General features: G+C 41.4%; 2 protein-coding genes across 5 annotated transcripts in view; one reads left to right on the top strand and one right to left on the bottom strand.

Moving 5' to 3' along the window:
* LOC118744474 (protein charlatan) overlaps positions 1–27330 on the top strand; it is a 63081-nt gene that overhangs the window by 22662 nt on the left and 13089 nt on the right. For 2 of the 4 annotated variants that reach the window (XM_036477511.1, XM_036477515.1), the window contains exons 2-3: positions 23605–23849; positions 24042–24505. In XM_036477511.1, the coding sequence (XP_036333404.1) occupies positions 23667–23849; positions 24042–24505 (647 nt within the window). In that variant the 5' untranslated portion in view covers positions 23605–23666. Of the gene's footprint in view, positions 1–23285; positions 23386–23604; positions 23850–24041; positions 24506–27330 lie in introns of those variants that run through there. The other 2 variants (XM_036477513.1, XM_036477512.1) reach the window with 2 other exon arrangements.
* The window catches only part of LOC118744477 (protein phosphatase 1 regulatory subunit 36-like), a gene marked incomplete in the record, with an annotated part of 6746 nt that continues 5319 nt past the window's right edge, over positions 25904–27330 (bottom strand). Inside the window, 1 exon segment of the mRNA XM_036477520.1 lies at positions 25904–27330. Within this exon segment, the coding sequence (XP_036333413.1) occupies positions 26208–27330 (1123 nt within the window).

Genomic DNA, 27330 nt, shown 5'->3' with positions numbered 1-27330 from the left:
GCATTTCCACCCCATAATTTCTGTTGGTTCGTCTGCTTGCGTGTCTTGCTTGGCTGCCTGCGTGTGCTCGTAAAACCGAACCAACCCAACCCAGTGTCTGAGGCATATCTATGCAAGCCTTGCTCGTGTATTTTGAAAAATTTTAAGTTTTTTCTTTGTTGACAATATTCCTGTGTGTGTTTGCCTGGGTAGTGAGGGAATTTGTGTATTGGAATTTCGTGCTCTTTCACTTTTGGGTTGCTTCTTTCTGTCGCCTTTCTTGCTTTTCGTTCCATTATTTTGTCTGGTGTATTGTATACTCCCCCATTGGTTTGTTTCCTACTTTCATGAAGAGGGAGATAATAATCTTTCAGTGTGTACAAAGGTTATGGCGACGTGAATTCGAAAAGGATTTGATTTTTAGTAGATTTTTGAAGGCGCATAACACATGGGTTCTAAAGGAGTCCACATTTACCTTACACGGGAAAAAACTGCTTATTTCTGTAATTCTGTTGGAATTCGCGAATTACTCACGCCCATTCAAAACAATGGGACGACGGACGAGTAAAATGAATTACCCAGAGCTATAAAGGGAAAGCGAGGTGGCGTACCTCTGAGCTCACTTGATCTAAAAGTTTTAGAGGTGGCTAATCGCGATCCCTTATCCATAAGACCCATCACGGTCAAACAAAGGCACACATATATCTCGCTAATAATTTTACTTCAGGATGACCCCTTAACAACCTCCTAACTTTCACTAAAGATCCAAAGCATATCTCAGTAGTAAGTTTCGTGTTCTTTCAATAGGCTCGGTCAAAAAAACATGATATATTTCCAATTAAGGGATTTGACCTTCGCTTGAACTTAAACTTTAAAACTTATAGATTAACAGAGCTACTCTGAGCTACTACACCTCGATTTACCTTTGCATGCCTGTGCGATCTACATACTTAGGTCATGCAATACAGATTGTACTTTAAATATTGCAAATAATGTCAATGATCTCCTTACGCCCGTCCTTAACGCACCGTTGCATGCCAGCAGGGCTCCGTAGTACCACCACCTACACCATACGCAACCAGATAAAAGGTAACCTTAACCAAGACCTGAGAGGACGGCCTTTTTTTAATCCCAATGGTTTGTACCTCCTTTCCCGCCCAACCGACACGAGGGCGCAGCCATAGAAGCTTTCAACATAATAAGTCACAAAATGCTACTTTAAGACATCTAAAAATCTTCCCTTTCATATGAGTTAAAGCGTAGATTTGCGTAGTCGACAGTCAAAGCATCGAAGAATTCAACAGAAGGTACAACAGGCTGGCGTGCTCTAGAGTCTAGACAAAAGAAACAAACGGGAAGAAAAGTATTGAGAGCAGTTTGAACCGGAACGAAATGAGGATGAAAGGTTCGAGAACGTTTCCGAAAAGGAAAAAAAATGCAAACATAACTCTTGGGAACGTTTTCAAAAAGAACAAAATGGAAAAATGTTTCCAATGAGAACGAAAGTAGATAGCGAGATCGTTTTGCGAGGAAAACCCGTTTCAGTGGGAACAAAGATTGTTAATTCAACTTCCAGATCGTTTATCATTAGAGTGAACTGTCCATTTATTGAAGAATTTTTAATTTTCTGCGCAAGAAAGGTTCGTGTCTTAAGTTTTTCGTTGACTTAATTCGCATAATTAACTTGCAGTTATTTTTTGATTAATTTTAATATTCAAACATTTTAAACTAATTCAGCGCTATAAGAAAAATTTTGTTTGTTAGCAAGTTATTGAGACTTTAGTTTCCAAATTTTCTTCGAGAGAAAGTTCCTTAGACTTTTGTTGCCGTTTTGTTCTTCGGCAAACTTTTCCTTTTGTTGCCATTTGTTCTCTTAGAAGTGTTCCTTAAAGTACTGTTCGCGCTTTGTTCTTTTATGCCGGTTTTTGTTCGTAATATTCTCGACAGTTTTATTCTCAATTTCGTTTTGGATCTTGTGAAAACACTCCCGAAATTTTTGTTCTCGTTTTGCTTTAGATTTTTAAGCGTTCTTGGGAACAAAACTACGAAAATGGCAATTAGTTTCGGTCATACGTTTTGTTTGCGGTACCTCGCGTGGAACTAAGTGATGATTTATAACAAAGTGAATGCTTTTCCTCTCGATTCCTCACTTCACGAAACCTTTCAGTCCTCCTTGTAAATCATCGTAACCCTCTTCATAACCTACTTAAACCGGGAACAAGCTGAACTTGGGCAATACATATGTAGGTTGACGGCTAAACAATATCGATTGTAAGTTGCGCGGAAACTTGCGAGGTAAATCTCCACAGGTTCCTTCTCCAAACTAGGAAGTCGTCACAAAAGTCACCAAAACACTTGAGGCAAAGCCGAATGAAACTATGCTGTGATCGACTTGGTATGTCGCCTGAGGTTCTTTTACATAACTTACCCACGGACCTACTCATTTAATAAGAGTGCCAGACACTATGGTTCTATCGCCACGAAGCAGCGAATTTCTTGCCCTCGGAACAACACACAATAATACTAAAAAAAAAACTTATCAACTTTGCTAGTAAATATTTATATTATAGTAAAGATCGGCAGGATTAACTAAACAAACTAAATAATCAAATGCTTGTACATATTTAGAATCGAGCCACATCCTAACCACTCCCATTGCATCAGCTCCCTTAGGCAGAAACCTATCGAATGGCTAGCTTACAACCTGTTGCTATTCGATTACCAACGATTAAAACTCAACAAAAGTAATTCACTGTTAAATAGGTTTAGAGTTTCGAAATTGTTGCATGTGATTTGAAACCCAACAGCCGAAGAATTAAGCAAGCAAACCGAAACCCCACAAGTACACTACGACCCCTCATATTTGGACGCAGGCACAGATTGTTGAAGGCTTTCTCACGCGATAAGTGAAAAGTACCCGCAGGAAGTACCGCAAACGAGTACATGGCAACTACATACATAGACAGACATAGACGTGTATGTATGTAGGTATTGCGACCCCTCTGCTGAATGACAAGCTGGTTGGCTGGCTGGCTGGCTGGCTGGCAGGCGGTGAGTTCCAACCATGCCGGTGAACAAAGAAATTCAATTACGCACTTCCCGTGCCCGTTTTCAAGACTTTGCCAAGAACGAGAGAACACATGTTGCACGAATGTTGGGGTGGGGTGTCGATCGACAGCTCATACTCGAATACATATTTACATATACATATATATACGTACATATGTATGTACGTGTATACAACTACAAAAGTGCAAGTACCAACAGCCATTAACTACCTGCTAGAGTTTCGCTTGCCCTCATCAAATTTTGCTTGTTGCATGCAACAAAGTATGCAAAAGTAAATTTATTTCGAGGGTTACTTTCATTGCTGAGCGTGCGCACGTACAATGGATGTCGGCGTTGCGAAGGCATTGCCAGCCACCCGAAAAAAATGCTATCTCATCGAAGTTTAAACAGTCAAAAATAAATCTAAATCTTTGTTAATTTGTTTTTGTATATATACATACATACTATGTATATGTACATTTGTATGTATTCAGATGGAATTTCCTGTTGTGTTTGCCACCACCGCCACCGTCAATACCACCACCGCCGCTATTATCGCCAGTTTCACCTCGCTCGTCACGATCAGTAAACATTCCAACGGTCTCGACCCGACCCTACTTTACTCTGCTCTGTTCAGCTTAGCTTAGCTCAGCTCAACCATTCAACTCTACCTGCTACTTACCTGCCGCTAGTAGTGGTGCAGCTGTCGCGCCATTGCACCTTTCCTACCTGCCTGCTGCTCCTGCTAAAATTGTTGCTTATTGCATTGTTGTTGCGGCGTCGCAGTTTTTTGGGCGCATATGCGTTTTGGGACCCTTTTTATGAGATCGAAATGGTGAATAAACAACTGCGCAAAAGTCGCCTATAATGCGGATCTTCCACCCCAATTTGAGCTCTTTCCTTTGTTCGCTCGTCAGCTCGTTTGCTTTAACGTTTACTTTTTTCTTGAGCAAAAAAGCGAAAATAGTAAATCGTGATGCCCGCCGCCATTTCAACCCCCGCAGCATCGGCTGCACTGCCACCTTCGATCCATAGTAAGCAATGACGCGCCGATTACCGTCCCAATCTTTCCTGTCGCTGTTTTTGTTTCTGTTTTAGTGTCGCGCTGCTTCGTGCGCCATCAACGCTGCTGAAACACGTTTTCGTTTTGTGCGCCTCATCCACCGCTTGTCGCCCGCAGCGGCTGCTTCCGCCACACGGCCAGAAGACGAGTGATCATTTCTGACTGACTGACTGACTGACTGAATGTCAGCCGGTCTGACTTGGGTTGGGTTGAGTTGGTCGATGGCTTGGTTTGCCTTGGTTTGGCTTGGCTTGGCATGGGCTGGGTTGGGTTGTCTTCATCTGCGCGCCTTAGTACACATGTGTGTCTGCGTCTCTTTGTTGGCTTGAAGTGGGGATTTTTGTAAACTGCTAGCCGTACCTCATCTCCGTTACCCACACCACTTTTTTCGTTGCGGCAGCTTTTGTCGTCGTCGTCATATTTTTTGAATCGCTTGCTGGCTGCTCGGCTCGCAATCACAAACTTGGCAATGGTGTTGATGATCAGCACGACCACCGCCATCATCTTCGCCAACAACAAAAGCAATGAACGTCAGCAAACGACCTCGCTGTTGTCTCGCTCTGCTATACATAACTCCCCAAACATGCGCTCCTCGTTGTTTTCTTTTTTGTTGTGGGTCTCAATTTTCAACAACCCAACGCAACGCATTTAATTTTTTTCCATATTCATTCTTTGTTCGCATCCGTCTTCTTTGAAGCGCGGGTGTATTTGTGTGTAGAAAAAATGCTGAGGCGGTGGTAGCGTTGGCGGCGGTAATGGTACGCGTGTAGGTGTACTCAGGTCAGTCGGTTGGTTGTACGGCTGCTAGCTTGGTAGGTAGGTAGGTGGTTTCTTGGAATTGATAAAATTAAAAAGCGTAGAAAGGAAAGCGGCAACACAAGCAAACTGCGCTAAATACTGAATGCAAAGAACATCAACATGGCGTCGAGTCGAGGTGGTGATGGTGGTGGTTGTGTTGGTGGCTGGCCGAATTATTGCCGGATGAATGACGTCGTCGGCGTCGCGCCTGAAGGTTTTTGTTTTTTGTTAATTCAAAACCGTCGCACATACCACCAACCAACACGTCAACTCTTGCAGTCCACCTACCAGCTTGTCTGCTTCTAAACAAAAAAAAAAAACAAAAGAAGAGGCGAGCTCCTTTCAACGCCGTCTATGAGACTCTTCTTTCTCCCCCACTATCTATGCATGAATGCGGCTCGACAAATGCGTTCCGCACACTTCGTTCATGTACTTTGGAAGACAAAAGGCAAACAAATACGCAGATTGGCAGTTAACCTCACCCAAAAAATAAGAAAATAATAAATATGTGCTTACATACCATCATATACATACCATGCTTATGTATGTGTGTAGTTATGTGTGTGCGACGCGCCGCGGCGGCGCATAGGCACCTTTGGCATGCAAGGTTATACCTGCCTGCATTCATTTGCTCCTTCTCTACTATAAGTTTCACTTGATTGCACCTTTAGTTCGAAAAGCAAAGAAAAGATTCAATACTGAAAGGGTGTTTACTCAACGCATTTTGAGAAATTTCAGCAAAGACCGCGCTGGGTGATAATTGTTTCTGAAACGAATGTAGCTAGACTATGTATGGGTATGTATGTATGTATGTGTATTCTCGACGTATTCTGAGTTGGCGTGCACATAATTGCCTTTGTGGAGAGTTAGAAGGTCGAGGCATGTACATATGTATGTTTGCTAAGTATTCCCAAAGAGGTAGTGAAAGATTTAGGATATACAAATTCATAAAGATTCACGAAGTTCAACTCCAAATTTCCGCCATAAAGATCCAAGTTAATGCATCCAAAAGGATTCCAAAATATCATTTGAAATCAATAGAATTGAGATTCATGAAATATTTGGAAGGTAGCTGATCCTACTTACTATCCTAATCACTTTCATGCCTCCATTTTCTCTGTATGAATACACAAACTTATTATTACTGAACGAGTTTTTACTCAAAACTTGACTCATTCCCTACTCCAGAATTTGATTGAAGAACGCCCTATTTCAGAATTCGGCCCTATTTGAACATAAGTATTTTCAATATATGTATATATGTATTTATTTCGCAATTGATAGAATTGAGATAGATCGATCTTCTTACGTTTCTTTCATTTGAAGAAATGTATAAAATGTACTAAGTAGTATCAGAAAAAAATATCGACTGTGTGAAATAAGGTTGGCAGCCGTGCGACTATCAATAAAATCTCTCATTCCGATAACCTTACTTTGCTAGCGTCTTCCAAGTGGATGGAACTTTTAAGGAGCACAAAAAGCTTACATTTCCTCAGATAGCCAAGCATCACTTATGGTACTGATGTCACAAATATCAAATTCTAAAAGTAGTAAAGTAGTCAGAGATTGCAAATGTACGTTAAGTTCTATGACTGTATCAATAGATATCTTACTCGACTGGGTTCCTTCAGCCATAACCAGAGCATCGCTTGACAAATCAAAAGCCGGGACAATAAACTTTTCACACGGAGTAATTAAGAGAGATCTACACGATTCGCACGAATAGCTGAAATACCATGGAGCAAAACCAATGGGATATCTAGCCCCACTATCAAATCAAAAAAAATAAGCAAAGACATCGGGCTTGTTTGAATTGCAATCCCCACCACAGTACGCTGCATTAGTTTGAAATATTTGTATATTAAAATTATCGAAAAATAGCTGAAAGATAATTATGCAAATTATTTAAATCACTAACAGAGTTAAGACACCATTTTTTCTTGCACAAAAACAGAAAAATTGTTTCATAAATGGACAGTTCAATATCACGATCTGAAAGTAGAAAGGATCCAGCTTTCCTCTGGCTTCGAATTAACCCATAAAGGGTAGCGTTATTTTGCATACATTAAAGGTAACCTTCGTCGAATCGACGAAGTACTTTTTATCTCTCATTTTTTGTATTATGAACCTTAACAAGAAAGAAAACACAGAGGCTACTTATTATTTAAGTTTTTTAATATATTTTAGAGCAATTCGCTCTTCAGTCCAATGGCAACAAAAATGGAAAAAGAGCAACAGTGTTCGTCAAATCAACGTAGATTACACGGGTTAATAATCGTGGTTCTAACTGAAAAGATTTTTCATCCCCACTCGCAGATGCCCCTCTCATTTTTAACGTTAAGTTCTCATAACTTTTGTTCTCGTTTTATTCTCTAGCAGAGCGTTCAGCAGACTTTTGTTCTCTAGCAGACCTTTCCCCAGACTTTTGTTCTTATCTGGCCCGTCTTGAAAACGTTATTCATTCTTTCGTTCTCATGCGAAACGTTAACGAAAACTTCGTTCTCGTTCTGTTTTTCTTGAGAGCGTTTTTTACACTTTTGTTCTCGTTTTGTTATTTTTCAGAACGTTCCCGAGAGTTTTGTTGGCATTTTGTTTTTTACGGAAATGTTCCCGGACCTTTTGTTGTCATTTTGTTCCCATTCAAACATTTCTCAATACTTTTATTCGAGTTTGGTTCTTTTGCGGTAACTTTATTGACATTAAATTTTGTTCTCGGGCAGAACTAAAAAAATTGAAATGCCTTCTTAGTCCCAGAAAATACCTGATCGGACTTGGATATGTTAATAACTGTGATTGTTTTTGATCCCTGCCAGTACGACCCCGATCCTTCATTCCACGTCAAACGCATCTGCGATCAACTGCCTAAGTCTCGCGTGAACGCTGAGATATGCTAAAGGTTGGAAAATATGGTGCAAACCTATGGTCTTTTGTTAAGATTATCTAACAAGAAACAATTCTTGTATTGAAAAAATATTATTGACTCTGAGGCTGCTCAATTTGGTTTTTGCTAAATAAAAGTGGAGAGGAGAGAAAGATTTCGAATCCACCACATGTGAGACTTTTTTGCCATGTCTACTCGCAGAGGACGATGGCGATATTGGGAGACTAATTAACTAACTACTTGGAACTTATCCGTATTCTTGTACTTGTGTGACAAGTGTTTGCAAAGAAAGAATTTTCTCACAAAAAAACTTTACACTACAGGTCTTCCACTCTATGTAATTCCTAAGGGTGTAGGTTCAAATAAATAGTGGCAGGTTTATCGGTTTCTCATGCAATTTTGTATGTAGGAAAGTCTCGAAAAATAGCAAATACGAAAGCAGTCTTTCTAAGGACAACAAAGAAAAGGTGATCGTCCAAAAATGAATGACGGGGAGGAACACAACAAAATGCGACAGGATAACAAACAACCCAAATGAAGTGTGAGAATGAAGTGGAAAGAAATAGTCAGTGGGGAAAAAAACAAAATGTAAAACAGAAAATTTCAAACCAACCAGCAAGGAACAACCAGCAGGGGTGAACCCACCCTTAAAACGGCAGCAAACACGAAGATCATTAAATAATTCACTTTGGCACACATGTGTTGCGCTTGAAGCAACAGCAAGGATAGGAAGGCGAGCGGCAAAATAGACACACAATGCATTCGAAAGACAGGACAAGGCAAGAGGCAGCCGTTAGTCCCTTGCTCGATAACTCACTTGCGCTTGTGTTTGTTGTTTCCTCTTCTACTGTTTCTTAAGGATCTCAAAGCAATGGATGCGCGCACAGGAAAGCGAATCAAATGAATTCAACGGAAAAGGGACGGGACAAGATCTTTTAAGGATCATGCAGTTTGTGCGTGCAAATAGCAAGTTGGGTGCGTGGCGTAAGGCAATTATATGTATGCATGTATGTGGAGCAGGCTGTCAGGGGTAGCTTGGTGGCGTTGCTGATGAAGTGGAACTAAAGCACAAACATACTTACAAATTTTGTGGCATAATGAAGTGTGCGTGCAAGTGTAGCCATGTAGCTAGTGTAGTGTTGGGCTGCTTGAGGCTGCTAGCTCTGTATTGAAAAGTAAATGTCTGCCTTTTTGGGGAGGAAACACATCAGGTTGCACCTGCTGTCTGCGGGTTTTCTACGCCTTACATATTTTTCGTTTTCTTTTCCCGCTTCTCTTCTTCCCTTCTCCCATTCCGTATTTATTTTGGCTTGTCGCGTTTGCGCCTCGTTGTCGCTTCACTGTGTCATTTCTGCTGCTTATGGTGAAATCGTTTTAGTCATTATAAAAAAAAAAAAAATTTTCCGTGACGATCGCTTCGCATACCATTTTGAGACCACATTTTTTTCTTGCTAGTTTCACTCTTCGCCAACCCAACCGCATACATCGACAGACACTCATATGTATGTGCCCTATAATTTACATAAGAAATATTGAGCTGCTGTCGCTTTTGCTTTGTTGGCCCAGTGTATAGCTGCTGCGCGCATGCGCCCTTGAATCATCAATTTTTCCGCCCACCAGCGGCAGAAGCAGCGGTGATTGTGCACGAATCATTATTATCTGCCCGCCAGTTTATCAGTCACACAGCCCATTTGGTCAGCATGCCATCTTCATTACGCTCGCGTTAAAAAAAAAAAAAAAAAAAAGTTCAGCTTCTTCGTTCCAATCAAAGCGGTTAAACTACTTTTCATTTTCAGTCTTGTCTTGTCTGGTATGTATGCATGTATGTTCATATACCGAATACGCGTTCGCCCATACATACATATATCAATTAATGGCATGGAAAACGGCGCGCAACGCGGTGGGGAGAAAGACACAACAACAGAGCTTACATAGTCAACGTTTGCTGCTCCTACACCACCGTCGTCAGCTGCTTCTTCAGCATCCGCTACCTTAAGCATCGTCGTAAATTTAAAACCAAAAAAAAAAATCACCAACCCACCCATCACCAAAATATCGGCAACAACAACAGCGTCACTGTAGAAGTATTTTTAAAAACAAAACAAAAAAAAACCGGCGCGCAGCGACTTCGATTTCTGTATTTTTGGCTAAGGTTGGTTGCCTTTTGCCAGTGTTGAAGCTTGAAGCTGACGATGATAATGATGTTCAACTCTTGCGGTCACTTGGCTTAGTCGGCCATCGCTGCGGCTGAGGGAGGGGGGAGCGCGCGGAGTGAAATTTACTTTTATAGCAGCACTCTAAAACAGCTGCGCCATCACCACCACCTTGCCTTGACGCGCCTTGCCTGCACTCAGGCCGGCGCGCCTTCAACCCGCGCGCCTTCAACCCGCGCGCACTAAAGGTGTGCGCTTCGTAGTTATTTCTTTAATGTAGATATTTTTTGTATTGTACTCTTTTCAACTTTTTCTGCAAGTTCATTTGCTTTATAGCTAGCGGACGCGGTTGGCGAGTTTTTATACATTTTTTTTCAGCTGACCAAAATACCACCTGCCGCCCATAGAGCGCGTCTGCTCGTTTACTTGTGTTCGTATGTGCGACGCGCACACGGGTCCACTATGCGCGCAACTTTATCCATAAGTGTACTTGTGTGCGTGTACACATGTCGTTTGGCTGCCAACAAAAATACGTAAAATGACAGCAGGCAGCAACAAACAACAAATAGCCAATAATATAATATAATAATCCACGTTGAAAGCATTGGTGGGAGAATGAAACCGCATACGCGCGGGGGGAGCAAGTTCACCACACAAAACAGCCGCGTTACTTTTTGCGGTTTTTGACATTTTTCTCTTGCTTTTTTTTCACTAATTTCATGCGCTTCCATTGTTGTTCGCTGATTTGCAAAACAACGCCATATGTCACCAATAGGCCGCCAAACCCCCGCGCGCGCTGGCCCACATCCGCAGCATCAGCCAGCACCACTAATAATCTGACCAACCTCATTATGGCCGACCAGCAATTTACGCATACTGCTGCGGCTAATGATTCTGTGTGCGCGCCACAAAAAGAAAAAAAAAATTAAAAAAACCTGTAGGTTTACTTTGGTCGAAAAAACGCGCTTTTTATTTTCTTTTCCTCTTCGCCGCGTTCGTATATCTTTTAAGTATTTTTCAATTTGTCCCACATGTGAATTGCCAATTGGGTGAACGCGCACATAATTTACCGACCAAAACTCACCCACCAGCCCACACACGCACCGTTCCGCATCGACATTAGCGTGCGCCGCGCTGCGCTGCCTCTCCACACCCAAAACGTGGGGGCTCCCGCACCAGCATGCCAGTACCACCGCCTACCCACACACATTGTTGTGCGCGTCGTTGCGTCGTCTTAAGTTTTCAACTTTCATGCGACTTTTAGACTTTAGATATTAAATGTTTTGTTAAATGTATTTTATATTTATCTTTTTTTTACGTAGCTTGTTAGCTGTTCTTCGTTTCTGTTTCTGTTGCAGTGGCATGGGCGACGGCGCTGGGGTATGGTGTTGGCCCAACCTTAGACGCAGCGCCGGTTCGACCCACTCTAGTTGGGTGTATTGTCTGGTTTGTGTGTTTGTTTTTCTGGTTTTAGCTACGCGAACGCATGAAATGTATGTTTTTATAGGCGCTGAATCAGTTTCAATGATGATTGTCCATTTGCTGCCCATACAAACAGATATGTGTTGCTCTTAGCGCTGATATTGTCGTAATCGCTACATTGTTGCTGACCACAAATGCTACGAAATGTAAAGCAACCACTCACCTACCCAGAAAATTAATCATATTGCTTTAATTCCCCACAATTGCATAGTCCAAATAGATGGAATGAAAATAAATAATAAAAATGTGAAAATATCGGAAAGGAAATATTAAGAAACATAGGTGTGATTAACTCGCACTTTATAAGCAAATAAACTCTTCCTTCTCCTGAAGATATGGAAAAGTAGCTAAGTGAATTTGAAACTAAATTTAATTCCGACTCCTCTGAATTCGTAGCTGCGAGAGGGGTGACCAGGATGTTTGCATATATTTATATAAAAAAAAAAAAATATGAAAAAATGCTGGGTAGACACTCTGGCCAATGGTTATCATCAATTACCATTGCTGCCTGGTTGTAAGTCCAGCAGAGTCCGCAAAAAGCTACTGTATATAGGTGAAACTCTTTAAAAAAATGTTTGCTGTTTAAGTGGAATTTCCAAAGTCTAGAATTTGATATACTTTCCAATGTGTTTCTCCATGGGCTGTATACACATCCAATCTTGTCACAAATTCCATGTGAATAAAAAGAACTTACAAATTGGCAGAAATTGTTTTTATTTTACTTTATACTTATGGGGATGTTTGTTCACGTGGAGCTCCAGATAAGACGGATTGTTTTACCCATAAGGCTGAGCCGCTAATAAACCACTCTACAAAAAAAATTTCATACTCGTGCAAACATCCGGTAATTATGGTCAGTTGCCGAGTCGCAAGTCATTCTCTTCCCCCCGCGCCTGCCGCAACCACCTAACCCAACTCGAAACTCCCACATCAGCAGCTCTGACCGACGTGTTCCACTAGATTAACTCGCCAATATACATATATACCCGCACACATACAGGCACAAACGAATTGCAGCGCATGTGAAACTATTTCACGACCAGCCAACCAACCACCCACCAAATAACGATGTGAGCTGATTTCGCGTTCGCTTCCCAGACCAAGTGTATCGTTTTTTTGTTGAAAATTTCATAGCGCGCTTGGAAAAAAAATATTAAGTACATAAATATACATATATATATATGTTTATGTATGTACATATGTGCAATACAATTGTGGGCGTTTGTATGTACGCGCGGCAGATCGTAAATGGTTTGGCGACTGGACGCGATAACAACGCGTCAATTTGGCCTTTCACCGTCGCCATCACCATCAGCTCTGAACATACATACGTGCACACGCACGCACGCACGCACGCACGCACGCCCGCACGCATTCGCGCGTCAGTTATTCGAATCAATGGCAGTTACAGCTTATATATACTATGTATATTTGTATATAGCATACGAAAATTAAATATTTTCTTCTTCTGTGTAAAGGCCAGTTATAACCGCCGCCAAGCGTCGCGCCTCACCCTGTGCAAAACTCCATTCCATGTGAAATGATCTACTGGCGTTGACTGATCGTCGCTCTACGCTATTTACTCCTTCGTTGCCCGCTCGCGCGGTGAAGTGTTTGGTGGTGGTTCGGGCAGCTGAAGTTAATTTGACTTTTAGGTTAAGTTTTCGAGTTGGGTTGGGTAACTTCGAATGCTTGCCTTGTCTGGCTGTTGAACGACTACACATTTATGACCCCTTCAATGACAGACAGACGACGCCGCCACCCTCGTCGCCGTCGCCGCCGCCGCCGCCGCAATCACTTGAAATAGGTTGATTGGCGGTGTTGGGTGGATCATTGTTGTTACCGCTGTCGCCTCTGCTGCTGCTAAATGGCTGCTTCTTTGCTGAGTTTGCGAAATTTCATGAAATTCTCGCCGCGCAAATGCTTGCCCTGTCCATTGGAATATTTCTGAGTGTTTATGTATTCTTGTGTGGCTATGTATGTATGTGGGGGTGTGCGCTTACTCGCCGTGTGCGCTTCTTTGTTTGCTTCTTGCCTGTCACTGCTTTGGGTGGCTGGCTGCCTGCCTGCCTGGTTGGTTAGTTGGTTGGTTGGTTGGCTGACTCGCCGTCTCACGACTTTTTTGCTTGACTAAAGGCCCGTTTACATACAACTTTGGCGTTGTGTTGGCGTTGGCGTTGGTTTGACAGAACGCACGTTAAAAGTATGCTTGCTACAATGAACGCTTGGCGGCGAATCCTTGGGCCACTAAATTAACATATTAACGACAGATAAATTAATATTTCATATCAATAATTGCATTAAAAACGATATTTCTTGCCCGCACTTGATTAAAAAGGAAAAATATTTCACATAATTTTATTTATTCGCAACAGCTGACGCACGCGAAAAGTTGAGAGTTGGCCATCTTTTTGCTTTGTGTTGGCGTGAGCGTTGTCGAATTTTGGCTATGTGGACGGCTGCATTTGAATTCATGTATTCATAGTCAGCTGTTGAAGCGACGCCAACGCCAACGCAACGCCAAAGTTCTATGTAAACGGGCCTTTAATGCCATTCTGCTTGTCCGCCGCTTCAGTTGGGTGCCAGTTAAGTGCCCACCCGTTTTAACGCACCCACCGCCGTTGCCTACTTTTTTCATCTTTTAATAACACCAACACCCGGCATAAAAATAACGACAAACAACAAATGTGCTGAAATCGAAATAAAGCAAGGCAAATAAGCAGCGATTGTTGCACAGTGAAGCAAAAGTCAGGTGTGGCTGAGTAAAAGTAAAAAAAAATCAAAGTATATTATACTTTTATCACGCTATTGACGCGCATGTAAAACTTGTGTAGTATATACATAAGTGGGTTACTTATCGGAAATGCCCAGACCTTTTGAACCTTCCAAGCGTGTCAAAGTTTTTACTGCGTTTCAAAGCGTTTACTATTTCAAAACTGTAAAAATTTAGGTTAACAATTAAAAAAATGAGAATAAAATTAATTTCGTGCGCACATTCGCGTCTTCTGGCCCACCGTGACCAGCGCGCGTCGCTCCGATGGCACCACCGCCGCACCGTTTGGTATTTTAGCACGGTCGCCTGCGCGCCCACTTTATCGTTGTCGATCACCCTCTTCCACGCCATATTGCCGACCGTGCTATTTGGCACGACAAACACCATAATTTCGAAGTGATATTTTCATTGCGCCACCACACAACACTCAAAACAATAACAACCACATTTTGTTGTAATTTCGCGGCCAAGCAGCTACACATGCATGCTTTTATGTTCATAAAAACGCCCGACTGGGACTGGGTAGTCTCGAATTGAGCTGTGACGCGCCGCCACTGCCGCCCTTTCCCACGTGCGCGTGTGTTTGCGTTCGTCACACACATTTTTGTTGTCAGTCACATCGCCTGTGACTGGGCGCGAATGCCACCACCAACGCCATCAGCTAAGAAGAGCCAATAGCCCAGCCAGCAACAACAACAATAAATACAAAAACAGCCATTAAGCAGCTATAGCTAGAGCGACAGTATGCTGATTGCAATCAGCAACAACAATGTCGACGATCATAGCACACAAGAGTGCTACAACAACAAAAACACATCAAAGTCACTGCTTCTTTTGACTTTGATGCGACGCTGCTAGCCGGCAAAAAAAAAACAAGAAAACTTAATAAGAAGAGGAGCAGTTGGCGCGCGGGTGTGCGTCAGCAACAAAGCCGTTACACCCTAAAGTCGCGCATTGCCCATCAGCGCGCATGTTAAAGCGAATTATATGTGCGCTGGGCGAATAGACGCAGGCAGCTGTTCTGCTATGGCTTAATGGGTAAAGGCATACGGCAAGCGCGACATTCAGCAGTTACAGCCCAAGAAGTGGTGGCCATGGCGTCAGCTTTGAATTTCACCAACGCAATCGTATAACCGGTTTATTTTTCTTTATTTCAATCTTTCGTTTTTTTTTGTGGGTCCCTTCGTTCACCGTGCACCTCACCTCGCCAACTTAAGCGCTTTTTTCCCATCCGGCGTCGACGTAATACTCAAGCACACACAAACACGCACACACAACCTTCCTGAGGATCTCCTGGCACCTTTTACGTTGAAGCAGCAGAAAAATCAACCGGCGCGGCGCGGCGCAGCTGCTTTTACTTTACGCTGATTTTGTCATTAACTTTGTGGTTGCCGTCGCAGTTTTTCAGTTCTTTGTTGTTGCGTTTGTTGTTTTTGCTTGCGCTTTGTGTTGTTATTTCGGCTTATGCGCCCATTTGTAGCCCACTCGCCCCCATTTGCGAAGAGCACCGCTGGCACTGGTGCTCCGGTTATCATGCAGCTGTTGGCAATTCTCTTTTTTTTTTTTAAATGCTATTTGCTGATTCTTTTGTTTATTATTTTGCATTGGTTTTACATTTTTTTGCCGGATGTTGGTTGGGTTTGTATTTGTTGTGGGTTTTAATAGGGTGCGTGTCTCGAAATGACGTTGTAAGCGTATTGTCGTTTTAGTGTTTTTATGTCCGCTTAGTCGGTGCTAGGTTGTGTTAGTTTTTTCCACCAGATTCATTTCGTTTTAACAAAAGAACTTGGTCTCTGGTGTGGCTGAGGCTCGTTTTTTGCATTTTTTCTCGTTAAAAACTGGGTCAAAATTAGTCTTAATAGTATAGTGACAATTTTTACATATGCAAGCTTCTTCTTCGCTCCTAAAGCTTATCTTTTAATCAGTCCAATCCTATCTAATTTTTATATGAATCTCTATGGTCCTTGATTGTATATCTTCTTCCATTTCAGGCAGTAGCAACAGGTACTAGTAGTTCCCTAGACTTTCTTTGCATTTAAAGATTAGTAAAGAAAGATTAGTAAAAGAAGAACATAACCAAAAAATAAATTTTCATTCGAATGAAACAGCTGAGTGGCAGGTGCGATACCTTAGTGAAAGACTCCGGCCCTGAATCGCAAACACTAACATTCCCCAAACAACCTCTTTTTATCGGCACTCCAAAAGCAACGCGTGCAGAAACCAACAAACACAATAGCATCCTCAGTTTTAATCTTTTGTAAGACTACCCAATTTACGTATAAAACGGGCTCAGATGTTTGGCTTTCAACATATCTTTTCCAAAAAACTCGGGGGATGGCCCAAAAAGTTTTCCAACAGGGCAGGGTAGTAAAGAGAAATGAGGCTGTTATGTACACCGATCACAGCGACAAAGAGAGACATTTTTGTTTCATGAAAACTGACCTATTAACTACTAGCCACGCCCACAAATTTTCCACAGCTCGTTGGGCTCATTGGGAAAGTCACTTACCTGGACGTTGAACGCAACGGGCAAATTTGCCTAACTACAGTCTTCAGATGCCTTCCCAGTTATTGCTGCGACAAATGTTCACCTACTTTCGGGCGGTGACGACAATAGCCCAAAAACTACTAATTTTTCTAAGGTTCATTTGAGCAGAACGAGAAACTTACGAAAGAAAGCTGATCAGCAGTTTTCGTGGGACTGCAACCATTTTATGTGCTCAGTTGGTCTTTTTATAGACTTTTGAGTGGGTAAACTCAAAACTCAGTAAAGTACTGGGTAGCGCTAGTAGTGAGGAGCCTTAGGAATGCCAGGTTCTTTGAATATACGTTCCCTAGAAAGGACATTAATCACCAGGTAATAACTCACTGGGTGTTTAGCCATCCATAAGCAACTGCTTGTCATTTGCTGCTAGTTTGACCATCCACAGAAACGGAATTTGGGCTTTGTCTGGAAGACGACTAGATGTCGGAACACGTTCTGCGTGACAATCCGGAATTGGCCCCACAAATACAACTTGTTTTTACTTCATCTGCAGTCGTTAAGGAAGCCGTCTACTAGGACACCTTTTGCATTAATTAATGAAGCTGAGAAAAATCTTGAGCTTAACCCCTTTCTAATATACCTATGTATGTTTTCCACAAATTAACTAACTACAAACTAACAAAAACACAAAAAAAAACTACTTGGAACGAAGGATGTTAAAAAATTGGGGAAATATTTTTGGTAGGGTTGTCATCATATAAAAATTATTTTAGTAGTTTTTTTTACAGTCACGTAGATGAATAAGATTACATTCCTTAAGACCAGATAGCACGATAAAAATTGGGGCGGCAATTTCGTTAGCAGTTACATGATTGGTACAAAACATACACTGCCGAGCAAAACTGAGTAGCTATGTGGTGATTTTTCTTAAATATTTACAATATTTTTGATGTAAAAAATTGTTTGCTATTTTTTCCTGATGAATTTTTGTATTTTTTGTTTTTTCTTATAAACATGAAATTCTTGTGGAAAAATATACGCAAGACCGTTAGCAGAACAGAAAAAACAAAAACCAACGGTAGTATTTATAAATTGCACTCGCTATATGAAATAAACTGCAAAAGCTGTCAGCAAAAAAAAAAAAAAAATCAAAACTTTCACTTTTACTAAATAATCAGGAGTGATCTAACTGCATACCCAACACCTTCTGAAAATTCCGATTAAAAAGTTCGACATTTTTATGAAAGTTTGTGGAATTTTTCTAAATAATGTATATGTTTTGAAACTTTGGTGTACATGGTTTTCGTTAAGGCATAAAGAATATTTTTATAAAAAATTTGTTACTCGAAAAACATTGTAAATATTTAAGAAAAATCACCATGTACTTAGTTTTGCTCGGTAGTGTATATGTATATGAACACATTTAATTTGCAATTCTTTTGGAATATGTACAAAAATTGTTTATCGTGATTGGGATAAAACTCAAAACTTTTTCTGATCCCACAATTGGATTACCTATTTACACTAAATTTTGGGAGACTTCCAGTAACAATATCCAATTATTTATTATGTGTACATTTTTAATGCTAGCGATTTTTAATGAGCCCCCATTGGATTTTTTAAGGTTTTAGGGGCCTTATAAAAAATAGTTGTTAATGATAGAAAAGGGTCAAATAAATAATTTGGTATTGTTACAGGAAGATCACACCATACTACAGATAAACATCTAATCGATGATCCGCTATTACAAAATCCAGCCCGTTTCACTGCAAGCAAATTGATTAAATCCGGATTTGGTTGCTTACACATATGCAAGCTTGTGGTGGTGTTAAAAGGCAAAATAAAATTAAATAAAAATCTATCCACCCACCACAGCCTAGTCAGACCGCAGCAGCAGCAACAGCAACAGCAACAGATGAATGATCTTGACTTTTGCTGCGCCAGCCACACAAAATGCCACATAACACCCAGTGATTGCAAATAAATTAAATAAAATAAGTCGTTGTGTTTTGTAAAATAGTCAGTTTGTTTGTCGGTGCGACATACGCGACGCCCAACTTTAGTGCTGCCGCCGAAACACCAAACGCCCCCACACGGTGTGTGCCGCGTCATACTAATAAACTGCTGAATAGGCAGGCTGGCTGGCAGGCAGGCAGGCAACAGACCGGAGGAATATGGGCAAATAAAACCGAATGAAAATGCGAAAAGGGGGACACTTCAAAAAGTACGCACACATACACAAATGCGCTCACTACTTACAAATATTTAAGCAAACAAAACAGCACTTGAGTTAAGCAAAACAAACAACAAAATATATATATATATATGAAATGCTGTTTGAGGGGGAGAACACGTTTCGATGATGGTACGCTACAAAAAAGTGTGTATGCATGTGTGTGCGGCTTGCCTGTCGCAATAGCACCGACCGAAGCAGCATCGAAATGAAGACAATGTCGCCAAAGTGGGCGACAAATGTCAGGCCGCAATGGGCCATATGCAACATAGCAATGTGGCTGTGGCGATTGGTGACTCTGGTGACTGACTTTACGTTGCTTTTGCGCCTTACGCGCTGTGGGTTGCAGCGATTGCGAGTGGCCGACGACTATGCCAATTGGCCTGTGTGGACTGTGCGGCACTTGGCGACAACTTTGCTAACAAGCCATTTGTTTGGCTGCGCATTTGTTTGCGCTTGTCGTTAGACAGTTGTGGCACAGAAAAGTTGGCGCGCTTTTTCGTCTACCGTTTTTCGTTGCTCGCCTTCTGTTTTTTTTTCTTGCATGTTACAAGCTTTAATATTTTCTATCAACTCGTATCCACCCACTTTGTGTGCGATGATGCGTCTTGCCGTTGCAGATGAGGTAGACATAAACTACTTTTTTTCATATGTATTTTTTTTTTTCAAATCAGCGCAGTAACAAGTTGGAGCTTGCATCGAGGACACAAAGTAAGATACCTGACTTCATTTTCAACTTGCTTTAGTGAAAGACTCTACCTATTTGTTTGGTTAAGCTAGAAACAAGAACTCGTTGAACGAAGGAAACATTAAAAATGCAAGCCTAAAAATAAAAGTGATCGCTCCACGGCTGTGTTGGACTATGGCGTCTTTACTTTCAATCTCCACCGGTCTTCTGACTCATTTGGCGGCAGAGGCTTCGGCATCAGCAGCAGCGGCGGCGGTGCACTACAAGAACCAGTAAAAGCAGGCGCAGACGCTGAACACTATGGCCATGCAAGCATTAAAAAGAGTGCCGGCAACCATAATAAAAAACAGAGTATATACACTAGGGTGGTTCAAAAATACATGCGATAAAAGTAAAGTCGGAATTTTAATGCTCACACCCCCGGTTAATTATGTCGAAATCAAAAAATATTTAGATATCACTCAAAATTTTTCATGTGTTTTATATGAAAAAAAAACATTTAGTCGAAATGGTATAGAATTCTTGGAAATCAATATTTTTGATCGGAAAACCCTGTTTTACTTCAGGAGACTTCCAATAATAGATAATCAATTGCTTATTTTATAATTTTTAAATACTAGCGATTTTTTATGGGTCTCCCCATTGCATTTTTTGGGGTTTTTGGAGAACCAATAAAAAAATTTGAAATTAAAAGATGGTTAAATAAACAATTGGGTATTATTATAGGTAGTCTCCTGAAGAGAAACGGAGTTTGCGATCAAAAAATATTTTTTTTCAGGAATTCTATATCATTTCTACGAAAAATAGTTTTTTTTTATATAACATACACGGGAAAGTTTGAGCGATCTCTAAATAGTTTTTGATTTCGAAATAAAAAAAAAGTCAGAAGTGTATTTTTTCGGTATAGAACAAGCCTAAGGGGTGAAATTCCGACTCACCCTAATGTACACACAAGCTGTACCGCGCGCTCGTGCAGTGTATGAATCGGTGAGCATCGAAATCCGTTGCAAACGGAGACATTGTGAGCCACGTAACCCATTGACAATTTGTCTTCCGAGTTTATGGCGTGCAAAGTGAATGGCTCTTCATTTTTATCCGTCCTACATGCTGTTGCTAATGGTCTGATTGCCTGAGCTGAAAATGTAGGTGCTTTTTTGAAGATTTGTATGTATGCATGTATGTGCGCGCGGTGTTTGGAATTCGGGGAAGGAATTTTAAGCGGCGCTGATTTTGGTGTTGATTGAAAAGGTATGCGATTTAAGGGGTGTCATAAAAAGTAGTGGTGAAATTCGTTTGCGTTTGAAGAAATGTCTTTTGTTTTTTTTTGGTGAAGTTAGTTGAGTTAAGTGCGCATGCGCAGCATATAGGATCTGTTGGGTATCTTACGACAGATAATCGATTTGATTCGAGTAGTTTAGTGAAAATGATAACTCCGCTTAATTTCTTAGAAAAGACTTGAACACGATTTTATACATAGTTTCGGGACAGGTCTTAAGTTATTGTGGGATAATATGGCAATTTTTTCAAATATTTCGCAGCTATGCCGCCCTCACTCTTGCAGGGGCCGTGCACTCGCCGATAAAGTATTCAACTGCGTGCTTTGAGTCCACGTCCTTGCAGCTGTGGCAGAATCTGCTGAAAAGTATGCGGGCCATTTCTTACTTATTGCTAATGTGAGCCTTGATTTAAGGTGCATGACGATCCTGTACAGGTCCACACCTGCTTAACTTTCGAGTGGTAAATTTCGGTACTAATTCTGCTTTTGATTTTCACGAGCGCGGCGCCCATATCCACCGCGTGGGATATTTTTTTTTTGTGCAAAGCCGTAACTCGCTAGTTCAGTCATCCGCTGTCCTATGTGGAAGTGGAGTGGAAGATCCACCTATCTCGGCAGCCAGTCTGAAAAAACCGTTTCTCAGAAAACTTTTCAAGAACGCCGTATCTCAAAATTTGATTGAAGAACGCCTTATTTCAAAATTCGTTCAAAAACGCCCTATCTCAACATATTTTCAATATATTTTCAGTTGAGTCGATATGTTGTCATGCGCTGTGGCTGATAATTACGTCTTGATCAGAAATTGTGCCCAACTCTTTCCTTCAGTCCTCGACAAGTTGCCATCTAGGCGAGGAAGAAGAGAGCGCCTAACCTGCCGCCTGACTATCTGAGAAAATGTGCACTTACGTTCTCGCTTCCGGGCATGCTCTCCAAGCCTTGGATCGCTCCCAGAATTCACTGCGGCTTGAAAATTTGGTATGGCTTTTGGTAGCTCTGTGAATTATGGCCTTAGACCGCGCGGGAATTTTAATTCATTCTGAAAACTGAAACTAAGCAACAATCGAAAAATGAATTGGGAAATGTTCGGTTATTTGTAAAATGGTTTTGTTGTGGGTGGCGGAACGGATGTGGCACTTAAAACCCCACCCAATAGAAAGAACAGAGTCTAAGCTTTAATAAAAGTTGCCCTTCCCCCTCTGAGCCCTCTACAGACTCCTGGCAGAAAAAATTTTAATTCGGGGTTTAGTAAAAAATAACCCTCATCAGTCGAACACCGGCTCTGCCATTCACAGTATTTTTGCGCAGGCATTTTGAAAAGTGAAATAAGGCCGCCGGAGAAAAGAGAAGGTGGCCTTAATTCCATCCACCGCTTTTGGTATTATATTGTTGGTAGGAGATTCGTATCAGAAAGTAGTCTCTTTAAGATAACGCTGTAACCTTTTTGTATGAGGAGGAAGCATCGAAAGCCTGTATAGCCGGTCAGTGTGAGACTTTAACCCACTAAACCTCCTACCGTGCAATACCTACCCATCGCATTTTGCCAGTTCGATAGAGTTTCTTTCCGTGCAATTTTCTTTTTCAATGTTAGTGGTAACTCTTCCGGTACTTCGAAATTGCGTATCCAAAGGCGTTCCTGATCCGGATCCGAGAGCGCGCGCGAAACGTTTAGAGTCCTCAGGGTATTTTCATAATTTGTAGCAGAATTCAATTAACTCGTTCACTACAACAACAGCGTTCTTTCCACACGCTCATGCGCACATAGTACATGCAGTACAATAAATATAAGCAACTATTTTATTTTGCTTTGTGCTGCATTCAGCACTTCGCAATTTTCAACTAAATGTGTAGATACACCTTTGAGTGGGTGTCCAACACTTGGAATGAGACGCGTTCATCTTTCGTCAGCTAAGCTTAGAGGGGGATAGGTAGCCCATCAGCCACCACAATTATGAATGATGAGTCAGCGTATTGGCTGTAGATCGTATGTACATAGGTGCTCAGCTTCCCACTGGGGAATGTGACTGTTTTGTCTGTCGATATGTTCGCCTTAACTCCACAGAAATGCCAGCAACTGCCATCCCAACATCAACCATCGCCACCAGTGGCATCAGCAACACGAGCACCATCACCACCACCACCGACAAATATGTATGTGGGTACCCTACCTACCTACCTACTCTCCCATTCACTTAACGCAAACTGCAGTTTTGTGCTTTTTTCAATTTTATTATTATTGCTATTGTTGTTGCTGTTAGTGTTGCCTTGACGCAGCGCATCAAGTATCAGCAACAGCAGCAGCGTAGGTATTCCTGGAAATGTCAGTCAGCTGTCGTTGGTAACTTTTAACTTTTGTACGCCCGCCCGCGCCCTGAGTGGCACAAAGTGGCGCATGAATACATACACTTACATGCACACACACACACAAAGTAAAAACAAGGCTAAATGACAAGCCACAAAAATGGGCAGATGGGGTTTTTTACGCTGGTCGTTAATGGCTGGACTTTCAAAAGCCATTTGGGTAACTATGTACCTACCAAAGAGATTGAACAAAAAAAATTTTAAAAAAATTCCAAAAAGCCGCAAAGAGGGTAGAAGTGGAAAAATTTAAGCGAAGCGGATGTAGTATGACTATTTTTTCTTTCTCTCTTTGCTCACTGTATATGCAATTTTATTAATCTTCTCATCCTGTACATATGAGAATACCTTACTAAGCCGCTATCCCTTTCTTCTCTTTTCTTCTTGCAGTTTGTGGCGGCCCGTATTTGTAGTAGTTGTGGCAGCATTGCAGAGAGCGCATTCTATAAGCTATGGCAACATTAATACCGTCCTCAAATGTTGAGGCCGCTTATGAAGATATGTTCAAAGAAATCACAAGAAAATTATATGGGGAAGAGACCGGAAATGGTTTGCATACATTGGGCACACCGGTTGCGCAGGTGGCGACCACTGGGCCCACAGCACCCGAAGGCGAGCGTTCATTCACGAATTTGGTAAGTCGAATGCTTGCGGCTGACTCACTGCAGCAAAATACCCATACAGGCACAAATATATGTACATATGTATGTATATATGCCTACAATGTCTCACTGCCCCTTTTTACTTATCGCATTTTTATCTCTCTTCGTTTGTTTTGTCTTCTCATTCCTTTTATCATCTGCACTTCGCCGCTGCACCTTCTACAGCAGATCGATCGCAGCGCTGCACCGACCATCGAATATGACAACAATGCCGCAATGGCAGCTAATGCAGCGGCCAATGTAGTGTCAACAGCTGCTGGCGCGACAAATGTTGTTATCCAACAACAACCCGAAGGTTCTGTGGTGGTAGCAACAACAGGCGGTAATTTCAAATCGGAAGATCACTTGAGTACGGCATTTGGTCTGGCGGCGCTAATGCAAAATGGTTTTGCTACTACCACAAGCGGCGCCACTGGCACCGCTGGTACGGACCAACAACAGCAACAGCAGCAGCAACAACCACAACAACAGACACAAATCGTACAGTGGACAACACCAACGGCAACAGGTGGTAAATTACAAAGCTATACGGCTGCCACTCAACAACAGCAACAGCAGCAGCAACAACAACAACAACAGCAGCAGCAGCAACAACAGCTTCAGCAACAAGTTGGCACATCTAAGTCAAAGTAAGTGGCCTTAAAAGTGTGTATTTTGAGCGAATACATACTTACATATGTATATATATATAAGTTCGTTTTTTATTAGGAAGAAGCGGTTTAATCTCTTGCATAAAAATTAATTAAAAATTCTGTATCTGTAAAAGTGGTATTCAAATGGAGAAAAAATAGTTTGAAACCTCGAATTTCTAATAGTGCCTTTTGTTGAAATTCACTCGGAAGTGAATTTCAGTTCCGAGTGATTTTCAGAACCTGACAACATCGAATATTTCATTGAGTTTTTTTTTAAGATATTCTATAAAAATTTGTTTGCAAAATTTCTGCATGTTGAAAACGAATATTTTATTATGGTAGAACGATTTTTTGAACGAGAAAAAACTTAGAAAAAGTAGATGAAATAATAGCATGTATCAAATTGATTTTTGAATCAAAAGTGGTATCAAATCCTTAATAATATAAATTTGTTGATGGTTTGAAGAATCAAATCATAAATAAAATTAATTTGTTTTTTGATTCGTGGACCAAATAAAAAATAAATTTACTACTTATAGTAAATTCATATTTTATTAGGAATGATCGTTTTTTTGTATTAAAAAAAAAACAAATTCTAAACCTCGAATTCATTTTTTTAAGACATTCCATAGCGCATTTTTTGGAACAGCGCGCTTATATGGAGAAAATTGTATTCATACTTGCGAGTTTCCAAAAATTTTCTAAAAAAAAAATACATATTTTATTACCGTAGAACGATTTGCACGAACAAAGAAAAAAATATTGGGGTAAAAGTTGTAGATGTATGCGTGAGTTTTTATTACTTTTATTTGAAGGCAAACCTTTAATAATCCCATTCAGCGCGAAAAAAACTGGCAACCCTACCCAACATTTTTCTTGACTAAGGACTAAGAACAATAAGTGAACTGTCTCGCAAGAGAGGCCGCAGCCGTGTCTACAATAGGGCCCTTAGACCTTTCTTGTCCCAATACTATTAAGGGGGAGCTCAGGAAGGAGAGGAACACGTCTAAGAATCTGAACTGGCATAGCTCGGAAGGATTGCGTCAAGTAAAGAGTTTACTGGGAAGGTTCAACAGGAAGAGATTACCAATTCCGCCCAAAAGAGAAGCTTACAATACTAAATGGCACCCTTACAAAACACGGCTGACCAAGAGGGCATCTGTATAAGCTAGGAATATGGTCTCTTGATCTTTGTCGGTGCTGCGACTTGACCAGTGAGACACCGCTACATATTCTTGTCGAGTGTGATTCTCTCTACAGAAGACGCCCAATAGCGCTGTTGAGCTTTCAGAGAGAGCTAGGTTTAGAATAAGTATTGTGAAGAATAGAGGGCACAATACATCACTAGGTCGCGATGCACTCCTGGTTTTAATATCTATCTATGGAGTTTTTCTTTGTACCAGAAAAATAGAAATGAAAAAAATTTTCTTAAATAAAACTTATGACCCTTAAGAGCCAGTATCCGGTCGCATTTATTTTCGATTTTTGATGCAAATTTTTTTCTAATTTTCCAACAAGGTTTTTAAAAAAATATATTCCTCAAATTTGTATAAGCTGTTCCATGAAAAAATACCTACTAAACTCTATCTTTATCATATCTGCATTTTTGAAAATGTATCCAGAAACAGCATGCCCTTGTCTACTGCTTTGTCATCCCTTCCTCTCTTTTATGTTTTTTTCTCTGTGCTTCCACCTTCTATTATTGCTTTCGCAGTAATTTCTTGCGTTCCAAAAACTTGTCCGTTATCTCTTGCACACTAGGGCCATACGAATCGCGTTGCAGTTCCCGCTCGCATTTTGTTACAATATTGGTTATCATGTCCTCGGCGGAGAAGTACTCAATGACCTCATCTCGTCGACACCACTTATCTATCACCGCCTTGCTCACGCGCTCATACTGCATGCGCACATGGTAGTAAGTGTCGAATTCCTGCGCGTACTTGCGCATTTTTTCCGCATCGATGCTGGGTACCTTCAGTGCGGGCTGGCGCTTTATTTGATATGGATCATAGGTTTCCGAGTAGTTTTGAAAACGCACCGCTTCCCAGTTCATGTTCAAAATGGTGTCGTAGATTTTCTTCGGATGCCCGAGTATGCCGTGACATGTGTCGATCAAGATCAGCTGGCTATCGGGCACAATGTACTCCAGCTCCATCTGGTGAACGCGCAGATCAGTGCCGCGATACTTGCGTTCACCAATCCACAATATAGGCAAATTTTCCGTTGCCACATTTGCCAATTCCTGTATCAGTGGCGAGTTTTGTGTGCGATAATTGCGACGCTTATAGTTCTTGCCGTAGAGCATGTTGGCCTCGGCTTGGGTGAAGTTAATGTGCGCATATCGCTTCAGTTTGAAGTGCTCCGAGCGAAAGAGCCGATACATTTCCAAATCGATGTAGTCATAGGCGCGACGATGCATGGCAATCCACACCACTTGCGTTGAGAATGCCAAGAAAGTTTCGTAAAAGCGCTTATCTTTTATAGACTGCGAGATGTTAACGATTGGCGTGATGTGGTAGAAGCGCTTCATCTCGCCCTCGCCCATTATTATGGTGCTATATTCACGTGCCAGCAGCAGGCGATGCTGAGTGAGATATTCCGAGTATATGCGCTTGATTTCGTTGGTGTCTTCGCTTTGTATTTGCGCCTTGTCGCCGGTAATCTCATCCCGTCGTATCAGTACAAACTCCACCATTTTCAGATAGTACTCGAAGTAGATGATGAGTGCGCGCAGAAAACGATCGACGGTGAAGGTGTGCAGAAAATATATGAAATCCTTGGTGATGATTTCGGACGGCGCCAGGAAGAGCACGACGTTTTTT

Source organism: Rhagoletis pomonella, unplaced genomic scaffold, assembly GCF_013731165.1.
Source record: "Rhagoletis pomonella isolate Grant_MI unplaced genomic scaffold, Rhpom_1.0 Rhpom_scaffold_00008, whole genome shotgun sequence".
Classification (NCBI taxonomy): Eukaryota; Metazoa; Arthropoda; class Insecta; order Diptera; family Tephritidae; genus Rhagoletis; species Rhagoletis pomonella.
Note: the sequence above shows the minus strand (reverse complement) of the source record. Positions and strands in the feature narration are given on the sequence as shown.